Consider the following 10595-nt stretch of genomic DNA (forward strand, 5'->3'; position numbering starts at 1 on the left):
GACTGTATATAAATCATAGACTGTATATATAAAGATATAAATACAATTTTGAGTTTTACATCCAAGTGGTTGCATTTACAGGGATGCAAACTCATCAGGTATGAAAAAGGTGACAAGGATCCGACCCCACGGAATATCGGCTTTAATATTAGAAATAACAGATGATTTTAGCAGTCAGAACAACTAAAGCAGCAGTGGTAATAACAGAAACGCTAAAGAGTCACACCTAATAGAAATATATGAAAGCATTTATTTTAATTGTGTAGCAGTCAGTTTATAATTTTGGCAGCACTGCTGAGCATTTTGGAAATGTATTGTCATGCCTCTGTGCAAGGCTTAGTCTTTCTATCTGTATAGCCACTGGTGTAACCAAGTTCATAAACTTAAGTACTATACTTGGGTACAATTTTGAGATACTTGTACTTTAAGTATTTCAATGTTTTGCTACTTTGTTCTTCTACTCCTCTACAATTCAGAGGTAAATCGTGTACTTTCCTCCACGTGTACATTCCTCCGTATTTAATACCTTTAGTTACTTCACAGATGTGGATGAATGATGTGAAATATAATCAAGTGTTAAATCAGACTTTAGTTCCACCTGGAGTAAATCCACAAGCTACCCTGCTGCAGTATACAAAGTCATTCAAACTAGCTGCACCTTTACCAGCTTTGAGAACACTTTAATGATCAATCATTATAAAACATATCATATATATTATTCTGAAATGGACCAATCTGCACAACGACCACTTTTACTGTCTCTACTTTCACTATATTTTGATGAGAATACTTTTCTACTTTTACTTGAGGAACATTTTGAATGCAGGACTTTTATTGTAACAGAGTATTCCTACTCTGGTACTTCTACTTTTACTCAAGTACAATACCCGAGTACTTCTACTTTTACTCTAGTAAATATCTATACTTATACCACCTCTGTTTATAGCCTATGAAAAAAACTATTAGAAAACGAAGACTAAAGCTAACGTTAGCACATAGTGACAATGTATGTTAGCTAGCTAGCTCAACGATTCCTTAAATAATATTGCGATAGAAAAACGTTTCAGTTCACATCACACTCTGCCGCTCCGACAGTGAGCTCTGCTCTGAACACCCCGTTCTAACTGCTGTTCACCAGCGGTCCAGTCTGTGCCACAGTGACTCCGGACCACACAGTTAATATTAACGAACGCACCCGTAGGTAATGTAGCTGCTGAAACTAAACCCTCATCGCGGAGCAGCAGAGCCTTATTATACATCCATAAGCAGAGCAGACAGGCAGGAAGACTCGAGCACACAGCTCCCGCTTCATTATAATATATACAAAAAGAACACCATGCGTGTATGATGGCACATAACAGCTCGCGGCCGCAGATTACTCCGGGTCCCAGACTGGCTGCAACAACATGACACAAGTAAGATAAATTAAACCAGACAAAAAGACAAGCACATTTGTCCAAATGTATTTTATTATCCGACTGAAATCTGTGGACAGTACAGGATTCTTTCTGCACTGAATGGACCTCCAGGTCTCTGTCTGAATGCAGCAAACTTTCTATGGAGGATTATGAGTTTAAAGAGCATCCTCTCCTTCTCTGCTCTTTTTCTTCTGCAGAATAAAAAAAACAGGAAGAAAGTAAACTGGACCTCCTCATGTTGCTGCTGAGGAAAAGGAGCAGAGGGCAGAGGAGTCTTTAAAACTCTAACATGTCCTGTTCTCCTTCCTTTCTCCTCGTGGAAAAAATAAAATAAAAAAGCAACAAAAAGCCAAGAAGAGTGTGATGGTTGTGGTGAAGCTCCTTTTTGTTGAAATCTATCTTCAGTCATCGTCCACTGTGGGTGTGATGGTCACACCCCTCCTGATCTGCCCCCATCCAATCAGACTGAGGAAGGAAAGAGAGGAGCCAATTAGACAACAGTATAAAGAATTGTTTTTCTTCTTTCTTTTCAAACTGTAGATATTTTATGTTTCGTATATCAAGCTTTATTACTCTTGAAGCATTTTACACTACATAAATGCAATTGTGATAAATAGAATTTACAGATACCCACAACAATCAATGCTGTAAATATACCAACGCTTTCTTTATTTTACTAGATGTTCATATAATGTTGAAAATCCAGCATTTTTCAGGAAGTATATATGAATTGAAGAAACTGCTAACCTTGAAAAACTAAACTGTTCAAATTCAAAAAGGTGTCTGTATAGGCATGGACAAAACCTTTTAGCTTGGATACATCTTTAGGCAAACATGAAACCAAGACCCCAGAGAGGGTAAGGGGGCTGAGAATCAAAAATAAAAAAGGTTCCAAAAGCAGCAGTAATCATTAAATAATATTTCCCTGACAACTATATTATTATTATTGCTCTGTCAAGCTTTGTAAAGTGCAGACTTAGTTCCTCACCGCCAATGTTTCTCCACACGTCGGCTCAGAGCGATCTTCTCTCCGACCTCTGTGCAGACAGGGTTGGTGAGGACGATCTTGGCCAGATCAGCCTTCACAGCGCTAACACGTCCTCCTGTGGACAACGAGCCGATGTTCACCATCAGAACCTCGTTCTTAGACAGCTTCTGGACCTGCAGAGGTACAAAACAAAGAAACAGTTCAGAACAATCATCAGATTCTGGGTGATCTCAGAGTATCAGTCTTTGGGACAGAACTACACAAATATCCACGACAGATCTCTTGATTCCAGCACGTTTTTATCAGAATCTTTTCAAAAATATTATTGTCAAATGCACTGTGGGACTAATTAAGGATTTCTGATTCTGAAATGCAGGATTAAGACTAGCCTCTTCGCATCTTACAGTTAACGACCAAACATCCTTCCTCTCTTTAAGTTCAGTAAATCTTTGGACTACATTTCCCTTGCTGCACATCTCACCTTGGCCGCCTTCTTGTCTCCCTCCGTGCGGACTCCAAGCAGCCTCCTGAGCAGGAAGTAGGAGATCTCGAGCTCGGTGAAGATTTCTGGCAGCGCTCCCACTGCACCCAGCACCTGACCCACCATACGATCCGCTCGGCACAGGGTGGGGTCGATCTTAGTGCCCACACCTGCACACAGACACAGATTACTTTGCTGAATTATGCAACTATATCTTTTAATGTATAGGTATTCTCTCTTATCATTTCAAAGAATACATCTCGGTTTATTTAGGTGCGTGTAGGCGTACCGATAAGGCCTCCAGGTGCAGCGTACTGCAGGTCGTTGTGCTCTGCAAACAGAGACACGATCTTGGAGAAGATGGGTTTGCACATCAGCTTTCCCTCGTGGTCTTTGGACACGATGCCGGGCCGCACCTCGATCTCCTGACCCACCTGCAGGCCACATACAGAGGAGGAGGTGTTAGAGAAAAACTGTTGTAGGCGACTGCATAAAATACTGTGTTCACATGTTCAAGTATAAAGAACATCTCACCTTGAGCACACCCTTAAGGATACTTCCTCCAGCAACGCCTCCTTTCAAGTCATCCACCTCACAGCCGGGCTTGTTCACATCAAAAGATCTGATAACTGAAAAAAAAAAAAGAGGCATGCATGAGATTTCACCGCACAAAATTGAAAGGAAAGTGTAATATGCAAGGATAAAAACATGACAAAAAAAAGACCCGTCTCTTACCAATGAGTCTGGGTTCAGAGGTGAAGTCTCTGATGGGAACTGGGATCTTTTTGACGATGTACTCGCAAACCACCTCGATGTTGTACTTCAGCTGAGCTGAGATAGGAATGATAGGAGCGCCCTCTGCCACTGTGCCTGCAGGACAAACATCACACACATCAAATCCTGCAAAATAACAGCTTAGAGCAGTGGTTCTCAAATGGGGGTACGTGGACCCCTAGGGGTACGTTGGAGTACTGCAGGGGGTACGTGAGATTTATTTTATGTCAATGAAAAAAAACGAGTAACAAAGTTTGAGCAGTGTGGGTTTTATATTAATAGACTAGAGTTACACATATTTCAAAACATGAAGTGTAATAACTGCAGTTTGCCTCCCTGTCAGAATGATAAAGATCCTCAGTGAAGCTCATGTTTCTCACTACATAGTAACAGGGTATATGCAGGAATCCTGAAGTCAAATGTAATACCTTTTAAGACCTTTTTTAAGACCCTTTCCATACATTTTAAGACCTCATCGCAACTTCGAGTTCTAACCGGTTACATTGGCGACACACTTTACCTCACATTTACTATATTGATTGTAAGATAGCACAACTAAACAGAGTGCAGACAGACTACTGAAGCCTCCTCTCCACATGAACTTCAACCTCTCTGTGAAGGTCAGGTTTAATGCAGTATGCTGCTTTGTTGCTTCTGTACTCTGATCTTTCATTACAGTAAAACCATCAGAAACCAGTAGAAACCAGTATTTGACCAATAAACAAAACAATTGACAACACTTTGAACTATGAAATATATTAAACTTTGGTGAGCTTCAGCGGGGTAATGCCATATAGGAGCTCCCTCACAAATACCCAGGGGTTAAATTGGGCTGAGGCTGTCCGGGGCTAAGCCCGGCACATAGGACGATGCTCTGACGTCATCACCCTCACACATTTGTCATATGTTTACAAAAAACGATATATGTTAAGACTGTTCTCGTTCTTAATATAGACTATATTTAGGGTCGATATGCGTTGACCTTACTTTAAAATAGCAGATCTCTGTGACCGGATATAGTTTGGCTTAGACCCCGGCCCCACGAGGACGCCTACAGTAAAACGCATACAGTAAAATGCATACGCAAACGCAAAAAAGTCTTCCGTTCACACGCATTCGATTCATTAACGTGTCCGTTCACACTAGACCGCTGGAAATGCTGTAGTACATATGCCAGGCCTTTAAGTGGCGCTGCTGCCGCCACAAAATACACCAAAAGCAGCGAAGAAGACCCAGGAGCATGGTTGCCCTTCTGTTTATTCTCTGCAGTGGACGGCGTGTTCTCCTGCTGTATATCTCTCAGGTAGTCCACCAGCAGATAAACACCCCCACCCACAGAGCGGAGCAAGGCAACGAAACTTAAAATAAGAAGCAGCATTTTATGGCACGCTATGCATGGGGCCACCTTGAGGGGGTTTCCCGACATGTTGTTTCAGTAAATTAAAGGGTGTTTCATGTTGTCGTTGCTGTGGACCTTCTTAATACCTTGGAAAATGCCGTTAAATACTTTTTAATAGCCTTCATTTTCGCTAAATTGATTTATCAACTTTTAATACTTTTTAAGACCCCGCGGACACCCTGTGTAAGTACAACTTATTAAAAAGATCAGTTCAATGCAACTAATGTCGTCTCAGTGTTATTGCATGATGTTAAAATTGGTTTGCCATGAATTTAGTGATGGATTGTAAACATTTGAAATGTAGCATTTAAGTGTTTCTCATGTGTTGTTTTAATAAATCAGACACTGATGGTGCAGCGCTGTACCTCTTTTATATAGGCTTTTTTCCCCTAACAAATAATGTTTGGCTTGGCTGAATTTTTTTTTTTCAAAGAGGGTACATTATTGAAAAAGTTTGAGAATCACTGGCTTAGAGGATGATAAAAGATGATTGTGACACCAATATTGTGATCCATTTTGAATAATCTGCATACAGATAAACAGGCATAAGGTGTTTCCTGATGATATGGTGCAGAGTTGCTAAATGTCACATACATTTTCTCTTTATAAGAATTCAGGGGATGTTTTCTTGTAGGGCAGAATGATTTGCTTTCTATTTAAAATGGATTAGCCATATCCTGTTATTTAGTGCAGATTCACGCTGACTCACCCTGCACGAAGGAGAGGATCTGCTCGTACTGCTCTTTGGCCTGGCTCTCCTTCACCAGGTCGATCTTGTTCTGCAGGATGAGGATGTGCTTCAGCTTCATGATCTCGATAGCGGCCAGATGCTCTGACGTCTGGGGCTGAGGACACGACTCGTTACCCGCTGGAGAAAAGAAACAACGTCAGAGATTTTGAACAGAAACTGGGGCTGAAGTTTGTCTTGCTGGTGGGAGTTAGGCTTCAGAGGCTTACCAATGAGCAGGAGAGCTGCGTCCATGACGGCGGCTCCGTTCAACATGGTTGCCATCAAGATGTCGTGACCGGGACAGTCCACAAATGACACGTGCCTGGGAGAAGGAAGAGCAAAAGTCCCATTCATGATCTCAAAGGATTTAAAGGATCAGATGAAAAGTCTTAATCCCTGCAGGGGGAAAATGACCACCCCGTCTCACTCTCTCTTCAGACTCACCTGACCAGTTTGAAGTGGCCCTTGGTGCCGGGGATGTCTGAGGGGAACTCATCAGGTGTGCTGCTGCCACACGACCTGTAGCACTCGGGCCTGGGACAGCTGGGGTCGTCCAGCTTATAGACCTGCAAACAAGGAAATATCCAGTCGATTTTAATGGTTTGCATTCTATTGTAGTGTCAAATTGAAGGCATTTCTTTACAGGGAAAAGTGTGGCTTTAAAAGCACTCTCTGCTTCTTTATTTAAGTGATTAATTGACTTTACTTGCAAACTTAGACATAGAAAACACACCTGTTGATCAGCCATAATCGGAAACTGTCATAGCTTTTTCCATAGATCTGATTTCCAATAACATGCGTGTGCAGCATGACGTTTTTACGGGAGCGACTAACAATATAGGCGCACACACACATCATGTTGTTGGTGTGGAAGTACTTAAGACAATCTTGCAATTATAATCCAAACAAGTAAAACACAGTTTTCTTAAAAGGAGGAAGATATCAGGTAGAGAAGACAACTAAATCCCCCACGTACCTTAGCGTTAGCATATCCTAGCTTGATGGTGATGTTCCTCTCAAGCTCATTCTTGAATCTAACAGTGTGGACACCAGAGATGGCCTTCACTACTGTGGACTTTCCGTGGGCCACATGACCAATGGTGCCTGGGAGAAGAAGAAGACATGTCAAAACAGGAAGTCTTGATTTATAATTTTCAACAAGCTGAAAAACACAAAATGTCAACCAATAGTTGGCAGAATTCACTTACCAATATTGATGGTGGCCTGTCTGCTAATAATCTCTCTTGAGAGAGGTGTCAAAGTAGACACATTCTGTAACAGAAGAAAAAAAACTTGCTTTAGTCAACCTAAACTGAAAAACAGATCATTTGAAAGGTTTTGTTTGTGAGCAGTGCAGCGCTGACCCTTTCGCTTTAATCCTGGAGGTGAAAAGAAACAAGAGAGCTACACCAATGCCCCACACTGACTGCTAACATATGAAGTAGATGCTCAGTTCCTATGGATATTATATTTGATTTTATTAAAAATGACATGAAAGATAACTGAACATATTAAAACTGGCTTTATAACAAAGCATGCCGTCTGTATCATGTTCTTTGTCTACTAATTAAAACGTATTTGAGTATGTGGTCTAGTGTTATCCTTATACTAGTATCCACATATTTCAGATATGACGATTACATCTGTTGTAATACGGCTGGAATGAAAATAAATATATTGAACAACATGGCTCCTTCCATCACAGTTACGACTCCCATTGACAATGTAGATTTTACTTACATTTAGCATATGATGCTAACGATTTAATCCAACAGGGCTAAGCAGATACAACTCGCGTATTACAAAGCTGGCAATTACAACGGCGCTGTAAATATTACGTGTAACCGTTTGTGTAATCATTAAATCTTTATTTGAGTTTAGTTTAACGTCTATCCAGGGGAAATAGTGTTGCGGGTACGTTGACTATCCGCCCCGCCGGGCCTGTCGTCATGTGCCGGCGTAGCAGCACCGGCGACTGTTAGCGGTAAGAATCCGCACTTTAAGTGTTCATTTTGGAAACACACCGGACCAACAATCCCCAATACAGATAAACATAAATCTTAAATCCGTTAAACTGACACTTACCAGAGTACTAAGGTCTTGTCTAGCCAGATGAGGCTGGCCCAGCGTTGTACTACCAAACTCGTCACCCGCCATCTTGAATGAAAAGGCAATGAAGGAGGCGGCTGCGGCGAATGCCTGATCAACTGCTAAAAACGACTCTTTCTCTGTGCCAATTTTTTTTTTTCCATCAAATTATCTCATATTTTTGTACAGTTGGTAGACAACATATATACTTAATACACGTCCTAGTTTATATATTTATTTTCATTGACAAAATACAAAGATAGTGGCTTCAACTCGTGTGACTCATCCAACGGGGTCCTTTCAGAACGACTGATGCAATTCATTTTTTATTGTAAAATGCATTTAATTAAATGACGCTGTTGTTGTCAATAAACCGTTAACAACAATTAAACACCTAACAGGGGACATGTTTTAACAGTTTTGTACAATACAAAAAACTAAAATATGTTTTACCATGTGTCGGGGCCGTCGTTGTAAATTGACGTCATCAAATGTCATTTATGTAGTCCTGTAATGTAGTTTGTAAAAAAAAACATGTTTTGTTGTTTGTAGTTTTAAAAAATATATATTTTGTTTTGTTGAATTTATAAACCAAAATCTCAAACGGGAAATAAACTGTAATATAATACAATATTTACTCGAACAAAAATAAAGAATAAACAAGAGAGATTTACCCCTCCACAGGTTTGCTGTTGTTATAAATTATATTATTAAAATAGTATGGTAGTAGGCCTATGCATGTTGTTTATGGTTTCTCTCTCATTTTTCCTGAAAAAAATCTGTACTTCTAACTTGTTAAAAAAAAATGGATTTCCGGCATGCAGCTGACATCACAGTCACGCGGCGCGTGGAGTCTTTGCTGGTCTGTTTACTGTAATATTAGGGGTTAACACAATTCTTGCTGTGATTACTTTTTTGACCGTTTTTAACCCCTGCCATGTGTTTGCAGTCCTACTTGTTAATGTTTAACTTCTAAAAAGAAGAGATAGGCTCTCCATGTTGAAATCGCATTGTTCACAGTAGCAAACGCGTGCTGAACAAACTTAGAATACTTATTTGTTCAGACTATTTAAAGTTATAACAGGAAGAATGGCCGCCCTGCGTGCAGCAAAGCAAGCTTTAAGGAAAGAAATAAAGCGGCGTGTAGCAGCGTTAAGTGACGAGGAGAAGCTACGACAGTCTTCGGTCCTCTCCAAACAGCTGTTCAGACACCCCAAGTATGTGTCCTGCAAGAGGATCGCAGTGTTTCTGAGCATGCACGATGAGGTGCGCACAGAGGAGATCATCAGAGACGTGTTTAAATGTGGGAAAAGCTGCTTTATTCCCAGATATGAGAGCAGCAGCAACCACATGGACATGTTGCAGCTCCGCAGTCTGCAGGACATGGAGACCCTGCCGCTCACTGCGTGGAACATCCAGCAGCCTGCAGCAGAGGACAGCAGCAGAGAGGAGGCACTGTCTGCAGGAGGTGGGAATGATATCCTTATTTTAATTCAGACGTGTTACATGTACAAATCATGCATTCAAAATGTTACTTAGGTTATAAAGTTGTTGCATCAAAATATACTTTTACTTAAATCACTCATATAATAAATACTATATATCAATGGATTATAATAAGTGATGCATTCTTGTGTTCTTAATTTTAATTTAACACCTGGTAGAATTTGAGCTAACTTTAATGGATTTTTATACTGCATGCATGGTATATTAATCCCTAAAAGGACATCATCATTCTTTAGTTTGCTTAGATCTTGTCCATCTTGTCCATTGAACCGACAATTTGCTTTCAAATTGTAAGTAGCATGAAATGGAATTACTCAAGTAAAGTAGGCTGCAAGTCCCTCCAAGTTGATAATATGTATGCACCACCAATATATATATTTAAATAATATGATACATAAGTAATTATTTCTCACTGCTAAGAAAAAATCATACCTAATTTACAAGTGGTACCTTGTTGACAGACCTTTTTGATTCAAAAGCCAAATATGTAAAAAATATAAAAACACATTTATTTTCAGTGCAACTAGAATGCCCAGATATAAAAAACGGACCATTTCCCAATCTTTAAATATTCAAGAAATAATAACTCAAGTAAAGTCTTTACTCAAGTAAATAATCAAGTTCACTTTTCAGTTTTAAAATTATCTTAACTCAAGTAAGCCTTTGTAAGTACAATGCATATGTTTTAGGCAAAACATCAACAGCTTTTACAACTAGCCTACTTATGTTAAGTGAAAACAATATTTCCCACCAGGTTTGGATCTGATCCTGATGCCAGGGCTGGGTTTTGACAGTCTGGGGAAGCGTCTGGGCCGAGGAAAGGGTTTCTACGACACCTACCTGGAGCGCTGTATGAAGCACCCCAAAGGAAAGCCCTACACCATCGCCCTCGCCTTCAAAGAGCAGCTGCTTCCAGAAATCCCTGTCGACGACAACGATGTTCTCATAGATGAAGTCCTGTATGAGAAAGATTTATAGATCATCAACAGTTGAATGTGGAATTCTAGAGAAGAAATAATGACATTTTAATATGTCCAGTGGTTCAGAAATCAGGAAAAATGGGTCCATCGCAGGGACAGAAGTGTAATTCTTGCGAGATTTCACACATTGAAGTTACAGTTATGTATTGATTACAGACAATGCTTCAAATAAATTCTAAAGAAGTTTACAAGCAAAAAACATGTCTGAGAGTGTTTTCATGTGGGTGTAAT

General features: G+C 40.1%; 2 protein-coding genes across 2 annotated transcripts; one reads left to right on the plus strand and one right to left on the minus strand.

The window, feature by feature from the left end:
* Nucleotides 1–1451: 1451 nt before the first annotated feature.
* On the minus strand, nt 1452–7984 carry eif2s3 (eukaryotic translation initiation factor 2, subunit 3 gamma). The gene is made up of 12 exons (XM_034108983.1): nt 7876–7984; nt 6999–7062; nt 6767–6894; nt 6235–6356; nt 6018–6112; nt 5770–5928; nt 3623–3757; nt 3422–3516; nt 3177–3321; nt 2888–3057; nt 2407–2579; nt 1452–1883 (listed from the first exon to the last, which is right to left on the minus strand). The coding sequence occupies exons 1-12, from the start codon at nt 7945–7947 to the stop codon at nt 1820–1822; spliced, it is 1422 nt and encodes a 473-aa protein (XP_033964874.1). The 5' UTR covers nt 7948–7984; the 3' UTR covers nt 1452–1819.
* A 713-nt stretch (nt 7985–8697) lies between these two features.
* On the plus strand, nt 8698–10553 carry mthfs (5,10-methenyltetrahydrofolate synthetase (5-formyltetrahydrofolate cyclo-ligase)). Its single transcript, XM_034108906.1, has 2 exons — nt 8698–9346; nt 10139–10553. Exons 1-2 carry the CDS (start codon nt 8968–8970, stop codon nt 10360–10362), a joined length of 603 nt encoding a protein of 200 aa, XP_033964797.1. The 5' UTR covers nt 8698–8967; the 3' UTR covers nt 10363–10553.
* The last annotated feature ends 42 nt before the right edge of the window (nt 10554–10595 follow it).

This window comes from Pseudochaenichthys georgianus, chromosome 20 (genome assembly GCF_902827115.2).
Source record: "Pseudochaenichthys georgianus chromosome 20, fPseGeo1.2, whole genome shotgun sequence".
In the NCBI taxonomy this organism is placed as follows: Eukaryota; Metazoa; Chordata; class Actinopteri; order Perciformes; family Channichthyidae; genus Pseudochaenichthys; species Pseudochaenichthys georgianus.